The sequence below is a fragment of the Neomonachus schauinslandi genome, chromosome 1, assembly GCF_002201575.2.
Source record: "Neomonachus schauinslandi chromosome 1, ASM220157v2, whole genome shotgun sequence".
Taxonomy (NCBI): Eukaryota; Metazoa; Chordata; class Mammalia; order Carnivora; family Phocidae; genus Neomonachus; species Neomonachus schauinslandi.
The window spans coordinates 43674192-43701723 of record NC_058403.1 but is presented as its reverse complement, the minus strand read 5'-3'; the positions used below and the strand labels follow the sequence as shown (position 1 = coordinate 43701723).

Genomic DNA, 27532 nt, shown 5'->3' with positions numbered 1-27532 from the left:
AACATTCTACTGCATCTCTTTAAAATCACCTATCAATCCCTCTATCCATCTCAAGTTTCATTTTCTGATGCATTTTGAAGAAATTGAACTCCTTTTCATATGTCTATTGATTATTTGGCTATCTTGTTTTTCCAATACCCATTCAAGTCTTTTGCACATTTTTCTTTCCTGTCAACTGTCTTCTCGTTGGTTTGTAGGAAGTTTTTTAAAATATATATTCTGCAGATGAATCCTTTGTTAGTGGCTGTATTACAGATACCTTCTTCCAAGGTATCTGTATCCATTTTTTTAAATATTTATTTGAGAGTCAGAGAGAGAGAGAGAGCATGCATGGGGGGGGAGAGGGTGAGGGAGAAAAAGAGAATCTCAAGCAGACTCCCGCTGAGCACAGAGCCCAACACGGGGCTCGGTTTCACAACCCTAAGATCATGACCTGAGCTGAAATCAAGAGTTGGACACTTAACTGACTGAGCCACCCAGGTGCCCCAACTTTTCGCATTTTTAATGGTTTCTTTCAATAACGAAAGCCCTTAATATAGTACATTTTTATGTTTGTTCATCAAATTTGGTATCACATTTAATAAATATTTGCCTACTTGAAGCTCATAAAGATTTCCTTTTGAAAGCTTTATAATTCTATCTTTCACATCTAGAGCTCCAGCCCATTTCTGTGTATGGTATGAAGTGTCAAGATACATTTTTTCCCATATAGATATTCAATTGACCCCAGAACCCTTTATTGAAAAAATACTTTTCCCATATTACTTCAAAGTAACCTGTTTATAAACCAGGTAATCTAATATGTGGTAGACTATTTTTAAATTTTCTAGTCCATTAGTCCAATTTGTCTATACTTGCACCAATGTCATACTGTATTCATTACTATACATTATAATTAGTTTTGATATTTTGCACTATAAATGTCTCAATGTTTTATCATCCAGATTTTCTTGGCTATTCTTTGATTTTGTAAAAAAATTTAGAATTGGCTTATCAATTTCCACATATACACAAAAAAGAAAACTAAATGAAAAGAACAAGTGTTGATGAGGATGTGGAGGAACTAGAACCCTTGAAACATCACAGATGAGAATGTAAAATGGTTCAGCCACTGTGGGAAAAAGTTTGGCGGTTCCACAAAAAGTTAGACATAAAACTACCATATGATGTAACAATTCCATTGCTAAGGACATACCCCACAGAATCGAAAACAGATACTCAAATATATGTATATGCACAGCAGAACTATTAACAACAACTAAAAAGTGGAAACAGTCTAAATGCCCATCAATGGATGAATGAATAAACAATTGTGATATACACATACAATGAAGTATTATTCAGCCATAATAAGGAATGAAGTACTGGTACATGCTACACAGATGAAGCTCAAGAATGAAACTCAGAAACATTAGTTAAAGAAGCTAGACACAAAGGGTCACATAGGGTATGATACCACCATTTCTATGAAGTATCCAAAATAGGTAAATCCATAGAGACAGAAAGCAGATTGCTTATTGCCAGGTGATGGGGGAAAGGAAAAATGGGGAGGAACTGCTTAATGGATATAGGGCTTCCTTCTGGAGTGATAAAAATATTTTGGAACTAGATAGAAGTGATGGTTGCATAATATTGTGATGGTTGCACTGAATAATTCACTTAAGATGGTTAATTTTATGTCGATTTCACCTTTGTTTAAAGGGGAAAAACAAAAACTAGACGAAGTATTTATTTGGATTGAATTTATTAAATCTACAGAGTATTTTGAGAGAATTAACTAACATATAATAGTGATTCTTTCAACCCATGAATATATATACTTTCCATTTCTGTAAGTTTGTATTTTCTCTAAAGACTATTTGTGGTTACCAATATAAAGTGTTCTTGCATATATTTTCTTGGATTTATTTCTAAGTATTAGTAGTTTTTGATGTTATTAAAAATGATACTTTAAAAATATTTATTGTCATTAGTATACAGAAATAAAATTGATTTTTGTATATTGAACTTGTATCCATTATTATATTCATTGATTTTTATCCCCATTTCTTTTACAAAGGCAGAATGCTGAAAATGGATCTTTAATGAAATATGGAATTATGAACAACACACTTTTAAGTGTAATATTTATAGTTTTCATCTAAGGAAAGTTTTATCTGTTTTTTTAAATTTTCACTGAAATAATAAAAACACAGTCTTCAAGGCCTTAAACACAAGGATAGATAATACATCAGTATAAAATAAAGCACAATGCTAATAACATATTAAGTGCTCTGCAAGTGAAAATTTATGAAGTATGTTTTTCTATAATAATACTAATACATACTCAAAAATAATATATCAGTTTATTCAGTTTTCTCTTGAACTAATATTTACTGCTACTCTGTGCTAGAAATTAAATGTTAAATACTGCGGATCAACTAGTAACAAGGTAGATAATATTTGTGAAGGTTTACTTTATGTATTTTTCACCATTCAAATTTTATTCCTACTCTTTGGTAAAGGATTATAATTGATTGGATGCTCAAAGATTTCTAATCTTAAAAAGCTATTGGAAACCATCATTTAATAATATTATGTAAGGGAGAAACCATTTTTGGAATGATATAAACTTTTCTGTGTCTAGACAGACAAATCATACCCAGAAGACATGTGATAATATTTAACGGCATTAAATAATGATAACTTCTCAGCCATATGCACAATATTACTACCTTAAAACTAGCCTGTTAAGTCCCTATCCCTGGGTTGAAGCTTTCTAACTACTCGGCTTACATTCAACAAGAGTGATCTTTCCAAAATGTAAGTCTGGTTACTAAGCTCCAATAAATTTATATTTAAATTAGGATAATGATAACATGCCTCGCCAAGGCCTACAAGGCCTTGTTTGTAAATAATACAGCTTCTTTCACCTTCCATCTCTTCTTGCTTGACTTACATTTTGCTTCTATCTTTTTGCTTAACCTATCTCCTTCCCTCCCTCTCTCTCTGTATCTTTCTCTCTATGTGATGTCTACTCACAAAGACCTCTACTAATTTAGTCTCATGTGACTTGCAAATTCTGTTCCCACTTCCTGAGAAGTGCTTTCTTTCCTTCGTTTCTCCTGCCAGCATACTTACTTTCTGTCTTCCCTCCACTGTCACAGAAGCCCTTTTCTGATTTTCATGACCAGATTATATCCCTTATAAACTCCAGTGGCATCTCTCCTTCATAACATTTATATTTACCAGATTTAAAATTTTACATCTACCATATTTTGTGGTTATTTGAATAATGTCTATGTCCCACCACTGGTTTTAAGGACAAGGACCATATCTTTGCTTATTATTTTAGTCTTATGGCCAAGAACATAGCTTATAATAAATAGTTGCTAAATGGATGGATAGACAGACAATTAATGACTTGGTTGAATAAACGCTGGCAATTCTTTTCTCTCTGAGTCAATTTTTTTTTGAATCACAATTTCTATCATTTATATCACCAATCTTTCCTATTTTTTTGTATTTTTTATATCAATAATGGGTAAATCTCTTAGATATTTAACAAAACCAGATTCTGCTTATTCTTCCTCTTTCTAATCCCAGGAAGCATACAGTAAATTTTTAAGGTATTTTTCTACTTAAATATAATATATATTGGGGCACCTGGGTGGCTCAGTAGTTAAGCGTCTGCCTTCGGCTCAGGTCATGATCCCAGAGTCCTGGGATCGAGCCCCCCATCGGGCTCCCTGCTCTGCGGGGAGCCTGCTTCTCCCTCTTCTACTCCCCCTGCTTGTGTGCTTGTGTTCCCTCTCTCGCTGTGTCTCTTTCTGTCAAATAAATAAATAGAATCTTTAAAAAATATTTAAATATAATATATATTAATTTTATATATTAATTCTGGATTTCAGAGGTAACTTGAAGTCATTTCCTTCTAACATTTATGATTGTTGGGAAAACATCAATACTAAATCACACTGAATACTTTTAAAATTACAAATCAACAAAATATACCTTAGAACATAAATAAATATGTATTTAATAAATGTTTTCTTTTTAATAATAAAAGAAATATATACCTATTGTGGAGAATTTTGAAAAAAACAAAATATGAACAAAAAACCAAATGACCCATATTCTCATGACCTAGAGAAAAACATTCTTAATAAGTGGTTTTATTTCCTTTCATGTTTTTTTGTTCTAGCACAAACAGTTTAAAATAAAGATTAGAAAGTTTTTTTTATTTCTCTCAGTATTATATAAGAGAATATTCCAATGTTATTCATGCCTATAACATAAACATAAATTTTAATGGTTGTATAGTATGCAACTCCATCATCCTGGCATATGATCTCATCCTCAAGTTCACCTTGTGGTTCAAGATGGCTGTGAAGTTCTAGGCATCACATCTGCATTCTAGATAGCAAAAGAGGGATGCATCAGTCAAAAAGGTTTGACTTCAAGTTGACAGAGCTCATTTTAAGCAGCCTAGAAATACCACAAAACACCTCCATTTACACCTCCATTTACATCTCATTGGCTAGAACATAATGTTTGGTCACAACTGGCTGCAAAATACACTAGAAATTTTAGGGTTTTTTAGTTGGATATACTGCTGCCTCAAAATAAGGTTCTGTTAATGAGAGAGAAAAAGGAGAAATGGATATTACATGACAACCAGTAGTTTACTCCATTCAACTAAAATCCATTTTCTCTTCTTCCCAGGTTAACTTACATTTTCTGCTTCCCCTGTAATTGGGTATAATAATGTGAATGGATTGTAGCCAATGAAATATGTGCCACCTCTGAACTTTTAAGAAGGAGGATTTTATCCTCTCCATGGAGAAGAGAGGATGAACTCCTGACAACTGGAAATACTTCAGACAATTACGACAGTGAGAATAATATTCTTTTGTGTTTATATTATACATTTGGCGTTTATTTGTAATGCAGTTGGCATTACCTGAATATTAGCCATACATTTATCATCCAAACAAGGAAACTTTTAAATGAATGGGGCACAATAAATAGTCTATTAATAAATAGTCTAGGACAACAACAACAACAAAACCAAAAAAACAGGACATTCCAGGCAAACCAGGACTGGTCATCGAAGCAATTAATATAGTGTTTTTAAATAGAATAAAAAATAACTATTATATGTTTTCTGTACCTATTTCTTTATTGTAAGATCTATAATGTGTTTTTTTTTTTTAAACATTTTATTTATTTGACAGAGAGAGAGACAGCGAGAGCACGAACACAAGCAGGGGGAGTGGGAGAGGTAGAAGCAGGCTTCCTGTCGAGCAGGGAGCCAGATGTGGGACTCGATCCCGGGACCCTGGGACCATGACCTGAGCTGAAGGCAGATGCTTAACGACTGAGCCACCCAGGCGCCCAATAATGTGTGTGTTTTTTTTTTTTAAGATTTTATTTATTTGAGAGACAGAGGGTGAGGGGGAGAGGCAGAGAGAGAAGCAGACTCCCCACCTAGCTCTTTAATAACAAAGAGCCCAACATCTCTGGGATCAATCTGAGCTTGATCCTAGAACATGGGGTTTGATCCCAGGACCCTAGGATCATGACCTGAGCCGAAGGGAGATGCTTAACCGACTGAGCCACCCAGATGCCCCTAATGTGGGTATTTCTTAGAGCACTTCTCAATAGTAACCATGAAGAAATCCCTTCTAATGCACAGCAGAAAGCACTCCATTTAAGGAAAGCATATAATTTGATTAAATGAATAAAATTATTAAATTGAGCGATCTGAATCAACAATACAGATTAATTTTACAACTCCAAATGTGGTCTATAGAATGAGCAAACATTCAAAGGAAAAAATGTGTGTGCATGTGTCTGTGTATATATATTTAAATCTTAGTTTCATGCTTTTATTTGAAAGACTTTTTAAATTACACTGAAATATTTTGCTATACATTGCTACCTAATTATGGGGGAGATGAAGACTAAGTTAAGTATTACATTTATGGGCACAACAGATTTTGCTTTGTTAAAATAAAACAAAGACCAACCATTTTAAGCACCTATTTTGCTTACTATGGTACATTAGTTCAAAATACTAATTGCATGGAGTATAGATTACAAAAACCTATTTAACATTTAATGCTGACCTTTGCTTTTTGAAGCTTGACTGGTTAACATAAATTTTCTAAAATCTGCAGTCCATCTATCAACCATTAAAAATCCATATGTTCTATTTTTTATCCTCATCTTTAATAACAAAGTGGAGGATTAATAACCATCTGGGGTTAATACTTCCCATATGTGATTCAGACCATCAACTGTTCTAAATCAGTCATTAATTCTTTGAAAGTATATTAAGTCTTGATTAGGGTTGCTTAAATAGCTTATAAGCTCTTTTATAGCCTTTATTTCATAGGTAAGTATCTTTCCCACCCACCTTTCAACTTTAATTTTAGTGAAAAAATTGATAATGAGAAAATGGATTGGATTGTCTAAAATACAAAAATGAGAGTAAATCTATAAACTTCTCTCCCTGTACTCAATCCAATGCTGAATAAGAACTCAGTTCAATTTTCACAACCATTTAGTCTTTTCTTCAGAGATGACTCAGCCCAAAGATTATATTAAACTGTTCCAGGTCCAATGAGAGTTGCAAAATATAGCCTTTAACCAATATCTTATCTAAAATAATTTGCTACTTGGGGCGCCTGGGTGGCTCAGTTGGTTAAGCAACTGTCTTCGGCTCAGGTCATGATCCTGGAGTCCCGGGATCGAGTCCCGCATCGGGCTCCTTGCTCGGCAGGGAGTCTGCTTCTCCCTCTGACCCTCCTCCCTCTCATGCTCTCTGTCTCCCATTCTCTCTCTCAGATAAATAAAAAAAAAAAAAAAAAATCTTTAAAAAAAAAAAAAATAATTTGCTACTTGTATATCTATTTAGCTATCCAACCGACTTTTATTGAACATCTGTCATATGGTAATCATTATATTGCCTAATTCAGATACAGATGACACACCCAATCCATTTGAGAGTTCACAATCTGGTAGGAGACAGATATTTAAATATTGTGAAATAAATGCTATATAGATATACACCAAGTTCTAGGTATCCCCCAAAAAGGAACTTCCTAATTTAACTTTCTGCAGTATAAGTCTCCCCAGAAAAGATGGAAAATCTTCTTTGCTTTTAAAGACCAACAGGAAAAAGCCAGAGAAGATAAGATTGGTTGGCAAGAGAACTTTCTAGATAAACTCAACCGCACGGTCTTATATCCAAAAACAGAGAATAAGTTACATAGAAGAAACTACAAAAGTCTCTGCAGAAAAAGCTGGAGGCAGGAGTGGCTGAAGGGAAATGAATATCAGAAGGTAAAAATGGAGAAGCAGCTGTGGGCTGCAGGTAAATGGTAGATAAGGGGAGTAGGGATAAAATAGGGACAAGATTAGATCTTCAGTTTTCAGATCAGTTCTGGCCACAGGATGAAGGGTGGGTTGAAAAGGCTGGTGGAAGGGGCTGGAGAAAAAGCCAAAGCAAGCGGATAATTTAAAATACATCCATGGTGATTTAGAGAAGAAATGATGAGGAGACAAACGGAGGCAGTTATGATAGAGAATGATTTGAAAGAGCTTTTAAGAGGTAGAATCAACAGGATTTGGTGAAGGCTGTGGGGCTTAAGGAAGAGTCAATTACTTAAAATACAAACAATTAAATTTATAAGAATATCTGGCCTATTATATTTCATCTAGTTGTTAAGTATTTTACTAAAAATCTCTTAGAGTTCATAAGAGAATTTTGCATTTGCATTGTGCCTGCTTTGGATTTAGATGTAGACTCTTTGTTTATAAATGAAATGGTTTATAAATATCTTGAATGATTCTGCTTAAAATAATTTGAACTTTTTGATAAAACCAAAAACTGAGTTTAGATTATGCAATATGGGAATTCATGTTAAAAGAACAACTGTAAACCTCTCTTGGAAGTAGGAGACTAGAAGTTAAAGCTTTATAACTAACAATGTAAAAAATAAAATAAAAGAAAAACTATATTATGTAAATCAACACTAACTGGCTTAAAGAGACCCATACCTTTAAAAACAAATATGCTTGGGGAAGACACCATCAAGAATACACAGAAAAAAAAAAAAAGCAGAGATACTGTAAAATGAATTGCATACATACTTATTTTTCAGCTGCCCAGAGAATGTGAAGCTAATTACATAGTCACAGATCAGTAAATACTTCACATCTGATTTCCTAAATCATTGTTACCTGCTTTTCTCTTACTTCTCTTCCTCACCACAGAATTAATCTCTTCATTATCACAATACATGTTCTTTCAACTGGTGAAAAATAAGGAAGCAATCCAATTTTTTATTTATTTTGCAGAGGAAGCCATACAAGAATATTCTGAGATAGTACAGAGAAAAGTGTCACAAACCACAGTTGCTCAGCATTATCAACAATAGTTAAATTATGGAAAGAACCCAAATGTCCAACTGATGAATGGATAAGGAAAATGTGGTATATACATACATATACACATATACATATATATATGTGTATATAAAATGGAATATTACTCAGCCATAAAAAAGAATGAAAGCTTGCCATTTGCAATAATATGGATGGAGCTAGAGAGTATAATGCTAAGCAAAATAAGTCAGAGAAAGACAAATACTGTATAATTTCACTCATATGTAGAATTTAAGAAACAAAACAAATGAACATGGAGGGGGAAAAAAGAGAGAGGCAAACCAAGACAGACTCTTAACTATAGAGAACAAACTGAGGGTTGCTGAAGGGGAAGTGGGGGGGGAGGATGAGTTAAATGGATGATGGGTATTAAAGAGGGTATTTGTGATGAGCGCTGGGTGTTGTACGTAAGTGATGAATCACTAAATTCTACACCTGAAACTAGTATTACATTGTATGTTAAATAACTGGAATTTAAATAAAAACTTGGAAGGAAAAAAATCACAGTTACTCAGATATTAAATATTTTAAAATTTATGCACTGTAATAAGCTGTGCATATTCATTCACCTGTTTCCTCGCATTGCCTACACACAGGGGAGGTCATTTATCCATGCCTGAGTTGATAAAAGAGAGCCTGCAGCTCTGGATAATTAATGTCGCTGTGTTCTCTTCAAGTAAATTCTTCCTTCCATTGATTTTATGTTTCCTGGCCAGTCTTAAAACAGTGTCAGTGTTCCACTGCCTTCTTTTTGCTGTCATTGCTGCTGCCGCCACCACCACCACCACCACCATCAGGTTTACAATCTGCCTTTACAATTTAATAGCTCAAGTAAGGGGATTCATTTTAAGAACTGGGTCGGGAAATTTAGCAGCGACCTGGTCAGCTCTAGAAGTGTTGACGACGCCACTCGTTTTCTCATGGCTTTTTCTCTGCATGTGCTATGTTTTCCTCTTCTGCTCCTTTAACTGCTGTTATTTTCTGCTCTCTTAGAATTTCTACTTGCACATGACTTTGATTTATTACTCTGCTCTAATCCTTTTCTGTGTATTTTTCAGTGTATCTTTATGGAAGGAGTTTCAGATTGCTCTTTTCCTGTAAGGAAATTCCTAAATTCCTAAAAAGGAATCTAATTAGTTTAGTCATTTAAGGAAATCATATGTAAGAGGTGAGAGGTAGCTGGTTAGCCAATGAACTGGATGCCTCTTGATGAGGTTTTCCACCTCTGTCCCAATAAGATATGGTTGAGGGAGTAGGACATCTTAGCACTAACCATATGGCTAACTTTCAATAAACCTCTGGGTCAATTTACTTAGAAGATGGTGTGAGAATGACAAACTCTAATATTTCTCTTTTTTTTTCCTCTAATTTCTCTAACATTTATAATAAACTTATTTCTATGAGGTGGTTCGCTTTTTTTATTTTTGGATTAGATTACTCCATATTTTACCCCTGATTAGCTAGTTTATAGTCAATAACAGACATGTATAAAGATATGAAACACAAAGGAATAAACCCAAAAGAAGTACACTGAATATTTCTCTAGTTCTTTTCCAAGAGAAAAAATATCAAAACAATCTAAACATGCACCAAATATTCTCATGCCACTAACAAAAGAACTCTATTTAATAATTAACCATCCTTTGCTTTGGGATATCCTTTGGTCTTCAAAGACAAAATTATCTTTTTATCAGCACTTTTCAATAACTACATATCTTTTTATACAACATCTGTGTCATTCTAACAGCACTGTAACTGGATGAGACTACGCTTGAACAACCTTATAGGTTATTTTATATCCTCCACAGCATCAATCACAATGTTGAAACCAATCCAGGGTTGTGGTACACTGAATGACTAATAATCCTGGCTTTGGGATTGAGATGACCCTGGCTTTAATGCCAGTTCCTTCAGTCAGTATCACCATAAACTTAGGCAGGTTATATGACTTTTCTGAGGTTTAGTTTCTCTCCTGTATAAAATGGTACTAATAATATTTACTTTAAATAGATATTATTAGGACTAAATTTAAAGAGTTTATGAAATGTGTAAGCACAGTTCTTACTGCAAAACTATGACATTAATAATTTGAGCATTCTGAGACAAAAATTTGCATTGGGTTTCCTGTGAAGCCAAGATACATGGAATTAAATTTCTAAGAGCTCCGAGGAGTGTCATGGTCTACTACTCAACCTGCACATGACAGGAAAGCTCTGAAATCTTCCTTTACTGATTTGTAAAGAATAATAGCAATAATGCCAGATAAACAGAGGCATAAGAACTTGATTTATTTTTTTTTAGATTAAATGAACTTGAAAATAATACCAACCACTACTAATAATGAAGATAAAGTGGAAAATGTAGACCATTCATTGTATAAAAACAGAAGGTAGGGAAAATTAAGTAAAATCATAATTTGCAAAACTGTTTAAGCAAATGTTTCAGCCAATTATATAATATCCACGACAGTTGAAAATATAAGGAACCACTTCGAAATATGCCAGTGCATTCAGTTCTTCTTAACAAGGCCTGCTCTCAGGAGAAACTATTTTATCAGAGCCTAACTTACTTGAAGGAAGAAAAATACTCAGGTCCAGCAGGCTCTAGCCTTCCATGTAGGAAGAGGAAAATACCCAACTCCAGCTCCCTCTGTCCATGCTATCCCATCTAATGGTGAAGTTCAGAGTCCAGGGGCCCAGGCTCACGAAAAGAAGGAGGCCCAATTGCAGAACTAGAGAACACTTACCCACTCACCACACCTAACTACTATATTACAAAGGCCTGATGACCTCAGTTTCTTTTACCCAGCCTCATATCTACCTTTCAATAACAGATTACAAGACGTACTAAAAGGCAAAAATAAAAACACTGGTTGAAGAGACTGAAGAAGCATTAGAACCAGAGTCAGATATGGCAGGAATGTTAGAATTATCAGACCAGGAATTTTTAAAAGTTATGATTAATATGCTAAGGGTTTAATAGATAAAGAAGACAATGTGCAAGAACAGATGGGTAGTGTAAGTAGAGAAACAGAAACCCTAAAAGGAATCAAAAAGAAATGGAAGAGGTCAAGAACAATGTAACAAAAATGAGAAATGTTTCTGAAGGGCTCATTAACAGACTGGGCGTAACTGGGAAAAGAATCTCTTGGGGTACCTGGTGGCACAGTCGGTTAAGCATCTGACTCTTGATTTTGGTTCAGATTATGATCTCAGTCAGGGTCATGAGATTGAGCCCTGAATTGGACTCCACACTGGGCATGCAGCCTGCTTAACCTCTCTCTCTCCCTCTGCCCCTCCCCACTGCTTGTATGTGCTCTCTCTCTAACACAAATCAAAACAAAACAAAACAAAAAAAACGAATCTCTGAGTTTGAGGATATGACAATAGAAACTTCCAAAACTGAAGAGCAATTTATTTCAAATGTGAAACAATATGACTGAAATTAATATGATGGATATTTAGAAACTACTATATATGTTGAGAATTTTCTCAGAAGAAAAACTATTTAGATATCAGTTTTGAAAGCAGTGACTGAAACAACCCATTTTTTACAGATGTTATAACCAAAGCTTATATTTTCAGGATTCAAACACATACGTATAATTTCAATGTATTATAAAATGCATCAAAATGCAATACTGAAGTCTGCAGCTATGGTAAATTTGTTCCTATGATATGAAATGTAGAAATTACAAACACCAATAGAAATTAATTATTAGTTAATTCCATTTATCACTAATACATAGTTAGTATTGGTTTTTCAACTTTGGAACGGTGATATTAGGAAATGATGGGCTCTAATATATGGAATACAGTACCTTTCCACACAGTTTGGTTTTTATTTTTTTTGTCTTGTTTCTCTTTTTTTTTTCTGGTGAGCATTTTTTGACACAGTTTAATTGTAATGTAAGACTCTTATTATAAAAATCATTCATTTTTTTCATTATAAAAATCATTAGCAACTGAATTATATGTTCACTTATAGTTTTATTTAGACATGAATGACCTGTATCACTATTCTCCCAATTACTTCAGGGTAAATTTCCTAATACCAATTCACTATGTTTAACAGATAAGATCACAGATCTTGTATCATCTTGCGTTATACAAACCCTAAAGATCATATAAGTCACAACATGCAAAAATACATATATGATATTTGAAATCAATATTTGACATCTGAGAAACAAAGTTTTCTAATCTCTAATTGTCATAATTAATATAAAATGCAACTTAACATCCGAAAGCACTTTTTTTCTACTAGGAGTCAGTTTTCTCTTAATTCTTTTTGTTAAAGTGTTCACTGTTTGAAAAGGAAGCTTGATTTTGAGTACTGGAGTGCCTATATCTATGTCCACTACAAATGTGTAACAAAGATCTGATCTACTATGTACGCAAGTAGCCAAAACAGGAGAGTGGGGGGAAAAAAAATCTGGGATAAGCAAACCTTCCATTTTCTTGCTAAAAATATTACTATGAATAAAAATAAATAGTGAAAATCTTTCAGGTGAGATTGATGGAGTGCTTAAAAATCAAATTCTTTGCATCAACATTAAGTATTTGTAATACAAAGTATAAGTAAAATACCACCTTATGGAATTATTATTAATATTATCAAATGTTATCTTTTAACTATCAGATTTTGTTAGGTATAAGTACTGTTAATAATCAGTATGTGGCTACCCAAACAAGTCATTTATCTTTTTAATTATGGTATCAAAACTAAAAAGCCATATGGCTATTAAATCTTAAGTAGTATCAAATATAATTTAAAAAGCTCAAAGAAAATAATGTAAAAGTCTTTAATCATGAAATTCTTTTTTTATATTATGAAGTCTTTCATTTTTCTGGTGGGTAGCAGTTACTTCTTATTAGTCAGAATTAATATTGAGCCAGGGTCCCCACTGTGACATACCCCACTGCTATGTGGCATTGAATGGAACCGAACCTGTAATGCATATTAAGGATTTTGGATATCACATTCAACTACAGATCTTCTTATTGTATTATTCTTTCTTTTTTTTTAAAGATTTTATTTATTTATTTGAGAGAGAGAATGAGATAGAGAGAGAGAGCATGAGAGGGGTGAGGGTCAGAGGGAGAAGCAGACTCCCTGCTGAGCAGGGAGCCCGATGCGGGACTCGATCCCGGGACTCCAGGATCATGACCTGAGCTGAAGGCAGTCGCTTAACCAACTGAGCCACCCAGGCGCCCGTATTATTCTCTTTCATCTACAATGTTATATATTGGCTAAAACCAAATTGGAATAAAAATCTTAAAGAAAGGAGTAAACATAAGTAAATGTTTCAAGAAAATTTATATAATTTTTCTTTAACACCTTTTCAGATTATGAGAACAAACTCAAGAGATACATATTTTTTAAAATTTCTTCTTTTGTACAAAGTTACTGCATGAACAGTATCTTTCATGTTTCTTTGTTTCTCATTAGCATTAAAATAGCATGACTTCTTAAAGACTATCTTCTTCCCAAGAGATTTTCAAAATTAAATAGGTCTTTCAGTTTTGCAAGGAGTAAGATTTAGTATTAACCAGGTATTAGTTATTTACAGCAAATAAAAAATCCAGGACATATGCCTATACTTAATATTTATGAAAACATTTCTTCAATATTCACTAATAACTTCTATAGTGTTATGTGAAAACTTTTATTCACGCAGCATTCTTCATTGATTATCATGGCACTATTAGCTATCTGCTATATCATCATAATTTTATTATGTTAGTGTAGTAATTGACAGATCAAGGATGGAAGGGACACTTATAGGATAAAGCTCTTAAGAGTTTTAAATTATGTAGACATAAAATTCTTCACATTAGACCATGACAGCACAGTGTTAAGAATTATAACCACTGGTTACCAAAATCTTTGATATATTCATTCTTTTCTAACACCAAGCTTCATTATATACACAAGTGTAATTATTCAATTTCACTCCATTCTCAATATATCAATAATGTCCTATTACCTATATTTTGAACATCCTTTCCTAACAATTTTCTAAGGCACATTTCATTTCCATGGGTCTACATTATTATCTATAAAACAAAAGAAAGCTTTAATACTTTTTGTTTGTATAACTGAATCCAGAAAGTTTTTACTTTTACTTCTATTTACGGGACTGAGCTATACACTATCCAAGTCAATTAAGACACCGAAATTCTAAGTCTTCCACAATATGGTTAGCCTACAATCACTGTCTTATTTCCCACAAAACCCTTCACTCCAACCACACAAATTATTTTCAACATTCCCAAAACTTAATGTACACATTTAAGAATGCTCTGCCTTTTCTCAAGTTATTCTCTTTGCCTAGCAGATGCTCTCCACCCTCTTGTCCAGCTCATATGGGATTCCTTCACAGTTTATCAGAAAGAACTGATGTCACATCCGACTACCAATATTCCCTGATCAGAATTAATCCCCCCCTTCATTATTCTTTCACAAGCCATTATGCAAACCTGCTGAAGACATTCTCTGACCTTATGATTATGCAGAATGATCTCTATACTATGAGGCTTCTGGAGCTATGTAAGTACTCTAACAAGGTACTTGGCACAAAGAGCATAAAACGGAAGTTTGTTAAACTGAATTGTGGACATCACATATTTTAAATGTTGGTGCAAATGAGTTGACAAGCAAGCATTTCAGTAAATACACACATATATATTTTTTTCATTTTTGCAAGCCTAAGTCATTTGTTCAAAACTACTCACTCATCTATGTTCCACATTCTCTAACCAGAGGTGCTTACCTCCTACTCAAATTACCAGTAATGGGTTTTATTCACAGACATTGTAAATGTCTACTCCATTTAGTAGCATGATACTACTGGTGGGATGGCTATTTTAAGTAAAAAAAAAAAATTAAAAATCTCTAAAGTCATTAAATCACATTTTATATAGTATATAATTTCAAAGATGTCTCTTAGTTCAAGTCTTTATAGAAAAAAAAATTTAGCAATTGAAAAGTTATTCCTAGGAAATACTTCATTCAGAGAAATACCAATTACTTGATTTCATAAAGTTGCCAAATTTATCATCTAGTTGTCTTTTTTACCCATGGCATATTTGTAAAACCAACTGAAATAGTGTCTCTGAAAAAAAGTCAACTTTAGTCAAAATGGCCATTCATATTAGCATGCCTCAATAAACCTGACAACATGAAAAAGTCATACAATTTCAAATAGATAAAATTACAATTTTAATATACAGATATAAATGGTAGTTTAAATGTTATAAACTGAAACAAAAAATTCTTTTTAAAAAAGATTTATTTGAGAGAGAAAGAACAGGGCAGGGGGGCAGAGGGAGAGGGGACAAAGAGTCTTAAGCAGACTCTCTGCTGAGTGTGGAGCCCAATGCAGGACTCTATCTCACAACGCTGAGATCATGACCTGAGTCGAAACCAAGAGTTGGACACTTAACTGAATACACCACTCAGGCACCTCCCAAAAAATATTTCTAAGGTATTCAAATACTGCTATTTATTGGATTATAAATGTTTATGTACAGATCTAATATAAAGACATGAAAATTCCATTTTACTTGGTTACTAGGAATATTACAGACATTAAGTATTGAATAATTTCTGAGATATTAGTGATCAGCAACACCCAGTTTTTTCTAACAGGAAAACCTTCTAAAGCATAAGGCTTAAATGGAAGAAACCAAAACAATGTTAGCCTTGCCTTATTTTTACGTATGTGAAGGAATTTGTGAATATTGCAGCATTTCTCAGAAACAGGTGGAAGCAAGTTTAACCCTCAATTTTTTCATTTAGTAGCTATATAAACTTGGCTGTATTACTTAAACACTCTGAATCTCTGCTTCATCACTTGTAAATTGGGAATAATGATTCTCAGAGTTTCTATAAGATTTGAAAGTGCTCAATAAATATCCTTTTAAAACTGATTAACAGTTTCTATAGATTTTAAATTATTTAACTAATATTGATGTCTAGATGATTTTCATTCTCACCGTTTTTATTTTTCATTTTTTTTTTAAGATTTTATTTATTTATTTGACAGAGCGATAGCAAGAGCAGGAACACAAGCAAGAGGAGAGGGAGAAGCAGGCTTCCCGCCAAGCCGGGAGCCCGACGTGGGACTTGATCCCACGACCCCGGGATCATGACCCGAGCCACAGGCAGATTAAGCCACCCAGGCGCCCAATTCTCAACATTTTTAGAGCCTTTTTCAAAGTTCTTCAACTTTGAAGATTATTTCCTTACTTGTTTTAACCTATAAAGAGCTTTAAGTAAACTTTATTCTCATCAGTAATATACCCACTTCACTAAAAGAAATTGAAGCTATATGTTTTCTTTAAAACTTACATAAATCATATATCCATTTTACTGTTTCCCTGGATTCACCTTTGTTTCACCTAATTCATGTAGCTTCATCTATATCTATTATAAACTATGAACATAAGAATAAAAACAATAAAAAAATAAACTATGTCCATATGCCCTCATTTTCAAGTATTCCTATTGCTTTCACATGCTATGTATGCACTATTTTTTGAGGGATAATCTAAAAGTAATATAGCTCATTCCAACAGTGACATTCCAAGGTAACTAAGTGTTCAATTTATGTCTTAATGTCTGAATCCCTGTGTGATTTTTCCCTCTGTAGTTTATACATATTGGTCACTGGTCTTTACATTTATATGGTAGAATCTTAAAGGAAATAAAAAGCACACATGTGTGTTAAAGATAAGTATCTACTTGGCTTAGAATTTTTGCTGCACTAATTCCTAGCTCTGTGACCTTGTAAAGGTTATTTAATGTACCTGAGTCTTGATTTCCGTATCTTTCAATGGGGTAAAATTATTCTTGATTTCTAGGACTCATGTGAGTAAACTGCTTTAAACAAAGCCTCACATATGGTAAATGCTTGATAAGTATTAACCATCTCTTCCTTTTTGACCTTAATCTATCCTACTTATTTTCTCCTGTATTCTCCTTTCTTCTTTCACCTTTCCTCCTGTAAATCCGTGGCTGGTGTCCAAAATGTTCATCTCAGTCAAGTACTATGTTTATCAAAGGGAGAAAAGACATCTGAATCAATTATGCAAATATCAACATAAATAATTGGCCTTTCATGAAGTTTCCAATGCTCCTCTCTGTTAGAAGTGCCATGATTAAGATGCAGGCTTTAATCAGAAATAACTAAGTTCGAATTAAATCCCATCACTCACTACTTAACCTATAACTTCTTGGTATTTTGTGTTCCTTACTCTCTTTAAGGTGAAGTTTCTCTAACTGGGAAACAGAACTAAGATATACCTCATCAGGCTATTGTGAAAATAAGATAAAATTCTTAGTGCAGAGTCTGCAAATAGAAAACTTTTGGGCATTACTTTTCAAACAATTCCGCCCCTTCTCTAAGTAATAAACCAGAAATAGTAGGGAAAAAAAAAATCTCCCTTTCACAACACCTATGACAAGATCAGTAAGAGAACAATAGCAGTAAATATATTTGTAACTCTGTAAGTCCCTGTGTCTCCTCCTCACCAGTCTGCCTTGAAATGCAGCCTGGTCAAGACAAATACAACACTGGAGCAGGGATGTAACTCCTTCTGTTCCTCACACGATTCTTTGGCTATGACTACATGAAGCCAGTGATAATATAATCACTCATATTTTTGGTCATTTTTTTTTTCAAACAATGGAAAAGTAGCGCTTATAAACTTTATAAGTTCTTATAAATTACTTTGTATACTGAGAAAGGAAACGTATATATCTTGGAAGAAAATTTTTTAAAAAAATGTTTCGTTCGTTCTTGAAAGTATCTGTAATAAATTTGACATGCTTAATACAGTCAATAAATATTGATGTTTAATGAAAATAAGATGATGAATGTATAAAGATAGTTTCAAAGATTTATTTTCAGAAATGGTTTGATGAGAACTTTATGAGAATAAAATGAAAATTTCAGAAAAAAATAAAATCAGTCTATAAAACAATCTAAAGAAAAAATAGCCTGTTGAAAAAAGGAAGATTTAACTTTTCATAGAAATTTATAGTTGAAAACACACGTTAAATGAGTAACTGTTGCTATAGAAGGTCAAATTCAAACAATATTTGAATGATTCTAAAAAATAAAACATTTTGGGCGCCTGGGTGTCTCAGTTGGTTAAGCGACTGCCTTCGGCTCAGGTCATGATCCTGGAGTCTCGGGATCGAGTCCCGCATCGGGCTCCTTGCTCAGCGAGGAGTCTGCTTCTCCCTCTGACCCTCCCCACCTCATGCTTTCTCTCTCTCTCAAATAAATAAATAAAATCTTTAAAAAAAATAAAATAAAATAAAATAAAAAATAAAACATTTTTCAGTCAACTTCTGTTAGATTTAAATTTGCAGATGTAATGGAAAAAGCAATGTAAAAATATCAACTTAGAATCTGATGAATGAGAAAAATAAAATTTCTAAAAAAAGGAAGAAAAGCTAACCCAAGTAGATTTGAATAACAGCTGAGTACCTCCATTACTGAAAATTTTGCTTAATTAGACAAAATCTAAATAAAAAGCTTCACAAACCACCCTTTCATTTTAACTTAAAATTAAAAAAAGAAGAGAAATACATTGCAATGTCAAAATGATGCAAAATACATTAAACCATATTAAAAAGCAATTATAACCACAGCTAAAATGATACCAGTACTTGAAAAATTGTAGTTTGTAAATTACACACCCTTAAATTACATGACTTTCAAAAGCAAGAACTCTCAGCTAGCAAAAACCTAATCATAATATTTCTTTTTGTCAAGTTCAAAAAACACATACTATAGTACAGATATTTTCTAATAAAAAACAAATTGTTAATATCTGTAAAATCCACTTATGATAATCTAAAGTTTATGGACAAATACTCACTGAGGTTACCAAATTTAATAAACCTATATACAAAAAACTGTCTTGAACTTATACACATAAATTTTTTCTATGAGAAAACATTTATATAGGAGACAGTCTAATGTTACTATATATAAACACTATATTAAAGACAGACTAATTTAAAAGAAAGCAAGGATTTTTATACAACATTCTCATTGGTTACAAGTTCTAATTGTATTTTAATCTTTTCTCTGGGATTTTAGTTATATGCTAAAACTAATACTTAGAGCCCAAATCCACTGTTCTTTTAATTATTATAAGACCCTACAAACCTAGCAAGGATGAAAATTTTAAAAACATAATTAAACTTACCCCATTTAATGGATATGTTTTCCATCCTAGCTCTCCCAGTACAGTTGTTGTATCAAGCAACACAACTGGAATTAAAAAAAAAAAAAACTTCCATGAATTTTTCAATTGAAGCAAAAACGTTATTTAAATCATTAATGTCAACTACTTTTACTATTATTCATTGCATTAGTTTTAATATGCATTACTTACTTTAAAATTAACTGTGTATACTAAATACTAACATAATAATATTAAGTAATGATAAAATACATGAGGTAGTTATAACTTATTTTCAAAATATGTAATTTGTGTTTAACAATGCTAAATAAAATAAGTGAGCAACAGAATTAACAGTCATTTTTAGAATTTTTTTTTTAAAGATTTTATTTATTTATTTGATAGAGACACAGCGAGAGAGGGAACACAAGCAGGGGGAGTGGGAGAGGGAGAAGCAGGCTTCCCGCCGAGCAGGGAGCCCGACGTGGGGCCCGATCCCAGGACCCTGGGATCACGACCTGAGCCAAAGGCAGACGCTTAACAACTGAGCCACCCAGGCGCCCCAACAGTCATTTTTAATAGCTGGCTTTTAAAACTGATAAATGTTGATGGAGGTAATCAACATGATGTGACTGCCAGTTGACCCTTGAGCTGGACCCAGGCAACGGGAGGCTCCTCACTCCCCTCCCCCATCCTCAAAATGTAAGCTCTGCCTACTGTTTCGGTAGTGGGAGCTGTTCCAAGGACAGAGCCTTGAAAGAGTAACATGTTGTTGAGACCACCTGGATAGTATACATGACCGAACCCAGTTAAGGCTTCTATGCAAACTTTAAGATTCTGGTGGGTGGATGTGGAATCTTGCAGCTGTCCAAGACAAGTTTCCTCGCTTATTAGCCCTCCCACCTACCAATCTGGAGTGGTCTGCCTCTTTCTGCAGTCTCTCTTGGCCTGCAGGAATAGGGGGCCAGTTTGGGGACCAACAATGAAATAATCACCTTTGCTTTCCCTACCATTTTCATATATAGTCTTTCTATACCACAATAAAGAAAGAAAAACTGTTAAAGCAGGCTTCTGTAGCTCCTTTTTATGTTATTAAATGTCCTTATATATGATTTGCATAGTAAGAAAACAACTCATTTTTAATAAATCTACTATCTTTAAAGCATAGATTACATTATTATTGTACGTGCGGGTATACTGACAGCTAAGGCAAAAGCAAAAATAAAAACCATGCATCTTTTTTCCTGACCAAAACTTACTCATAATCTGATCAAAAGGCAGACATAAAAACAAATGAGTAGAACATATTCTGTTAAATTTTAAAATGGAAGATTATATAATAGCCTAGCGATTAAGTTACATTAGGGCTAGTACGGAGGTCTGGGAGAATTTCACAAAGGAGATGCAATTTGAGCTGACCTAGGACAAAGGGACTTTCAATTAGATGTGATAAGAAACAAATGGTTTACTTTTAGAATAAAGTAACTGAGCTACAACTAAATCAGTTTTCAGTTGCTGGAGTCAGAACTAGGAGTGGGGATTATTTGGGGAACTAGCAGGATTGATATGAGGTTGGAAAGATAGATATCAAAAGGGGAGGATTTTTGTGGTGTTTCTAGGAGTTAAATGTGTAGGGCCCATGATTCAGATCTTTATTTTTAACTACTGCCTCCAAGTCCCCTAGATGCCAGTAGACCATGGATCATACTCTGAGAAACAATGCTTTGGTATTTCATCATGAGTTTTAGATCTTCACATAGTCAAGAAAGTGGGGTTTTCTATTTGTAGTTTTAAAAAGTTCCACTGATAGTAGGCTATTTGGTGTCTATTGTAAGGATTCTGTGGTTTTTCTTATTTGAATCACTATGTTTTATTAATTTTTAAGTACGAAACCATATGTCAATTTCTGAGATGAACTCTAATTACTCATTGTAGAATATTCTTTTAGTACTGTTAAAATCAGTTTACTAAATATACATTTGTAAAACTGAGCTGTAATTCTTTAAATTTTATTGTGGAAAATTCTCAAACATATTTTAGAATATACAGAAAACAGTTAAATGAACCCTCATGTACTCATCACCCAGACTCAATAATTACCAACTTATAGTCAATCTTACTTCATCTATATATCTTTACCTACTCTCTCCCACTGCAGATTTTCTTTGAAGCAAATTCCAGTAATAATCATCCATAAAAATTTCAGTGTATATTTCTATGATAAAGACTCCTTTTAATATAGCAACAATATCTTAATTTATTACTATAAGTAGTAATTCCTTGATGTCATCAAATATCCCTATTGTCTCAACTTAACTTGAACAGAAAAATCAAGTTCCAGATAAGTGCTATTCATTGCAGTGAGTTGACACTGTGCTTTGTTTTTTTGATCTAATTTCCTCCATTAACTTTTAAGTTAGATTTACTGAGGTATGATTTACTCACAATAAAAAAATCACCCTCTTTAAATGTACATTTCTATAAATTGTGACAAACCCCCACATCCATGTAACCACTGCTACAATCAAGCTATGGAATATTCCCATCGCCCCCCAAATTTCCCCTGTGATTCTTTTTGGTGAATCCCTTCCACAGCCCAGCCACTGGCACCACTAATCTAATTCCTGTCCCTATGATTTTTGCCTTTCCCAAAACGTCAAATCAATGAAATCATATAGCATGAAGCCTTTTTGAGCCTGGTTCTTTCACGTAGCATAATGCATTTGTTATAAATAAAGCCAGTATAAACTTTCATGTATAGATTTTTATATGACCCTATGCTTTTACTTCTCCATGGTAAATAGGGATTCCTGGGTTATAGGGAGAGTACTTATTTTTTTTTTTTTAAGATTTTATGTATTGGTCAGAGAGTGTGCACACAAGCAGGGAAAGTGGCAGGCAGAGGGAGAAGCAGACTCCCTACTGAGCAAGAAGCCTGATGTGGGACTCCATCCCAGGACTTGTGATCATGACCTGAGCTACCCAAGAGTCCCAAGAATGCCTATTTTTGAGAAACTGTCCAACTGTATTCCAAAATGGCATTAGCAGAATATGGTTTTCCAGTTGCTTCACATCCTCAGCAGGATTTGGTATTGTCCAGGTTTTAAAGGCATTCCAAGAGGTGTGTAACGGTATCTCATTGTTGTTTTAATATATTTTAATATATTTTAATATATTATATATATTTAATATATTTTAATATATTTCTTTTTCACTACTTGAAAACAAATTTACTAAAAAAAAAAATAGGTTATTTCATCCCACATTCTAATTGTGAGATATCATTGAACATGCTCTCTCATTCCCTTTATTTTCTTTAAATTGGTAGATTTAGTAGCTTGATCAGATTCAAGTTCCATTTATTTTTTATAAAATTACATACCAATGTCTACTAGGATCATGTTAAAAAGACTTGGGAACCAACTTTCATAGGCTTCCACTGGCCAAAAATGGATAATCTGATCATATACACAAGGTTAATGCATTCATAATGATTCGTAATGATAAAATATACCTACTGATAACTTTTGCAGAATACTAGGAAAGCATTATTTTAAAAACTGGTAAATAACCTAAAAACAAAACATTTTGCTTTTTCTATATAAACTACTTATGAATAAAAAAATAGTTAATGAAGTAACATTTCTCTTATTGAAATAGTTCAGGTAATAAATGAAAAAAGGAATGACTGAATTAGGCTATCTCATTTTCTACTCTTAAAGAATTAATATATTTAGCGAATGGTTTTAAATGGCTGTTAACATCAACTAAAGAGAAAAAAGACACATAAAGGGCTAGAGCTTTTTAAAAGGGTTTCTTATAAGTTTCATTTATTTCCTATTAACATACAATTCTAACAAGCCTGGAAATAAAAGAAAGTACAATAAGGATGATATATATATATATCATATATACAAACACACACACATATATACATTCATTCTCATACACACACACAAATTATACTAAAATATTTGATGGCATTTGGGTTCAGTGTAACAATCTCACATTTTAGATAAAAAAGCTGAAGATACCATTATAATAAATATTCAAAGCTATAAGTTTATCTCATTATCAAATGAAAGTTATTTTCATTTTTGGTATATGTTACTGAAAAGAATTCAGAAGTATTAAAGACCAGTATGCAGTTCTGGGTACTCAAAAGTTCAATGTAACTTATGGAGCACATTTATACTTTTAAAATAATCATTATTTCCCTGCAGATTGGCAAAATAATGATACTAGTTCACAGTCCCCGTAGGAAGAACTTTCCATGTATTTTCTTCTCCAAATAGTCTCCACATTGTCCTGTAAGTTATTTCTTTTTTTTAAATACCCAATTAACAGATGAGAAAAATGAGCCTCAGAAAGGTTAAGTAGTTTTCCTTGAGATCAGAAACAAATTTGGATTCCAAACAAGGAGACTGATGCTAGAATGTCCTTTGTAAAACATTTAAAACTTTTAAATTTTTTAAGTGTTTTTCTTCCTACCCTTTATAAAAGTTTTTATTTAAATTCAAGTTAGTTAACACACAGTGCATTTTTAGTTTCAGGTGTATAATATAGTGATTCAACACTTCCATACAACACCTGGTGCTCATCACAAGTGCACATCTTCATCCCCATCACCTATTTCCCCTACCCCCTACCCCAATCCCCTCTAGTAATCATCAGTTTGTTCTCTGTAGTTCAGTCTGTTTCTTGGTTTGCCTCCCTTCACTCTTACTTTTGTAGATACAGAGAAACATTACTATTTCTTTTGCTGATCCAAAATCTTTTATCCTAGTTTTCTCATCAATGGATTCTACAGAAAATTTACTGGTACTACATATAAATCACACCATTTAAATCAAGGGGTTTATTGGAGCAGTGTTCAAAAATCTGTAATATTAAAGTCCACCAACAGAGATTCATTTTTCATAGACTGGCAAACTAATTAATTGATTAGTTGTTCCAATTTTTTTTTTCTAAAACTGCTAGGCTGCTTGGTTCTCAATATTTAGCATTTATAAACTGTGAAGTATATTCATATCAAAATAAACAAAAAAGGGAAATATGTATATACCTACAAAACTGTAGATCCTTAGAATTTTCTTATTTCTTATTAGCTTCAAGAAGCAAGATTTAGGGCGCCTGGGTGGCTCAGTTGGTTAAGCAACTGCCTTCGGCTCAGGTCATGATCCTGGAGTCCCTGGATCGAGTCCCACATCGGGCTCCCTGCTCGGCGGGGAGTCTGCTTCTCCCTCTGACCCTCCCCCCTCTCATGTGCTCTCTCTCATTCTCTCTCTCTCAAATAAATAAATAAAATCTTTAAAAAAAAAAAAGAAGCAAGATTTATAAAATTGTTTATTTTCCTCTTTAAACTGCAATCATACTTTTTAAAAATTCATAAGAACAGTAAAATTTCAAATTTGCATTCCTGACAAGTGAATGATAAACTGATACTAAAATAAAACTAAGGAGTTTGAGATTTTTAATACTATTACACGTGACAAATGTTTAAATTTTACTATTTGTTTCATACATAAAACCTCCACAAATTCAGGTTTTTCAGGCACACTAATTGCATTGAACCCAGCAAGGTGAGAGCTCCTCCTGCTGGCTTTAAACAAGTTATCTAGTCCCTACCAGAGTGCAAAAATACTGTAAACTTAAAGAGGAAAAAACCACTATGTTGACATAAACTTCAGTAAAAAGTCAATACTTTTTTATTTTTACTTTAATGGCAAGATTTTAAATATAGCACAATTAATACCTATTATTTATGTAAGGAGTGCATACGAAAATATAATTATTCATATTATCAATAAGAAATTGGATAAATCAAAAATAAGAGTAAGGAGTAGTAGGCTGGTGGTATCAAAATAAAGGTTTGAAAATATGTTTATTTTGTTTAATAAGCAACATAATGCATAAATATGTTTGCTAAACCACATACAATTTTCCTATTAACTTTTAGAAATAAATATCCAGCATATTGTATTTCTCTCTGAAAATGTCTCTTAATTTATTAGTACTCACTTTACTCATTCTTTTGGAAATTATAAGAAAATTTCACTGTGTTCTAAAAGAAGATATCAAATGATAAAGACAAGATTGATAGTACTGGATTAAATGAGACTAATGAGTACCTAAGATTAAAAAGCTCAATGCTAATTTCTTGTCCTTGAATAATTTATCAAGTCTTTATCTACATCCCTTTTAATAAGCTTAAGAGATATTTTAAAAACAATTAGGTTATGGGGCGCTTGGGTGGCTCAGTCCTTAAGCCTCTGCCTTAGGCTCAGGTCATGATCCCAGGGTCCTAGGATCAAGCCCCACATAAGGCTCCCTGCTCAGCGGGGAGCCTGCTTTTCCCTCTCCCATTCCCCCTGCTTGTGTTCCCTCTCTCGCTGTGTCTCTGTCAAATAAATAAATAAAATAAAATAAATAAATAAAATCTTTAAAAAATAAAAAAATAATAAAAACAATTAGGTCTATAGTATATAATAGGTCATCTTTACCCCAACTGCACAATAAAAAAAAGGACAGGATTTTATTTGTACATCATTTTGACAAATTAAGCAAAACAAATCAATCAACCCACTAAGAAAGCAGTTATTCTTTTAGGATAATTTTGTTGTAAAAATTCGAGTTAATGGCATGTCAACTGAGTCCAAAGATTTACCAATATTCTCCAACAGACTTCATGTGAAAAAGAACAAAGCATTTCTTCTTATAATCATTCAATTTAGAGCATTTATTTCACAAATAAATCCAAGAAAGGTAAAATTACTAAGTTATTTAGTAACAACATAGTAGTAGAGGCTTTTGATAGTTAATTCTAGTCATGTTCCACTGACTGTAACACACCCTACTAACACCCATAGCTCCAAATAAACTAGCTAATAAACAAAGGGAATGTTTCTGACATCACGACCAGATATAGTCAGAAAATACTTCTAATTATAGATAAACATGCATATATATGTATGGGTATGTATATGTATTTTTTATTTCTACATATTTTAGCACTCATCTGTTTGATAGCATCCTGTTTAGATCTTGCTTTAAACTGACATTCACATTACTACATTAAATGATTTAGTTTTGACATAATCGCATATTTTTGATTGACAAAAATCACAGCTTCAATTTCCAGATCTGTGTAACTATGGGTATCTACCCTCACCACAAAGTCAGAATCAATATTTAATTCCTAAAAAAATCGAACACAGATTGCTTTAAGTAAACATGGGATTATTATGTTTACCTCTAGTATGGCCCTATGTGTTTTGGTATTATTTTAAGCCAACATTTTCCAAAGAGAATCATTCCTTCTTAAAAATAGCGAAACTACTTTTATCTAGAAACTGAGATCAATATTTGTTCATTAGGTGTATTTACAGCATTTTGTTTTTCATGCCTTTCTTCGTTCTGTGGTTGCTTGCCTATTTTAATGTAGATGGTGTTCATGATTAATTTTCCTACCCCATGAGTAGTAGAGTTTGAAAATCCTATTTGAAAAATAAAGTAACATGAACACAGTGACATTAAACAGCTGTCTCAAATTTAGAGAATAAAATCAAAGCTAGAACTTTTGAATTCATACCCTTCAGCTTTCTACTCTACTAGAAAATGACACCGTGGGCGCCTGGGTGCCTCAGTCAGTTAAGTGGCTGCCTTGGCTCAGGTCATGATCTCAGGGTCCCGGGATCGAGCCCTGCATCAGGCTCCCTGCTCAGCGGGGAGTCTGCTTCTCTCTCCCTCTGCCTGCCGCTCTCCCTGCTTGTGCTTTCTCTCTCTCAAATAAATAAATAAAATATTTTTTAAAAATGATATCTTTTTCAGAAAGCAGGTTCAAACCTCTCTGCCTCTGTCCCTTCTGGAGAAAACAGATCACTCTTTCTCAGTTC

General features: G+C 33.3%; 1 protein-coding gene across 1 annotated transcript in view; it reads right to left on the bottom strand.

Moving 5' to 3' along the window:
* EPHA6 (EPH receptor A6) overlaps positions 1-27532 on the bottom strand; it is an 827849-nt gene that overhangs the window by 735539 nt on the left and 64778 nt on the right. The window contains exon 2 of the mRNA XM_021687948.1: positions 19662-19726. Within this exon, the coding sequence (XP_021543623.1) occupies positions 19662-19726 (65 nt within the window). The remainder of the gene's footprint in view (positions 1-19661; positions 19727-27532) is intronic.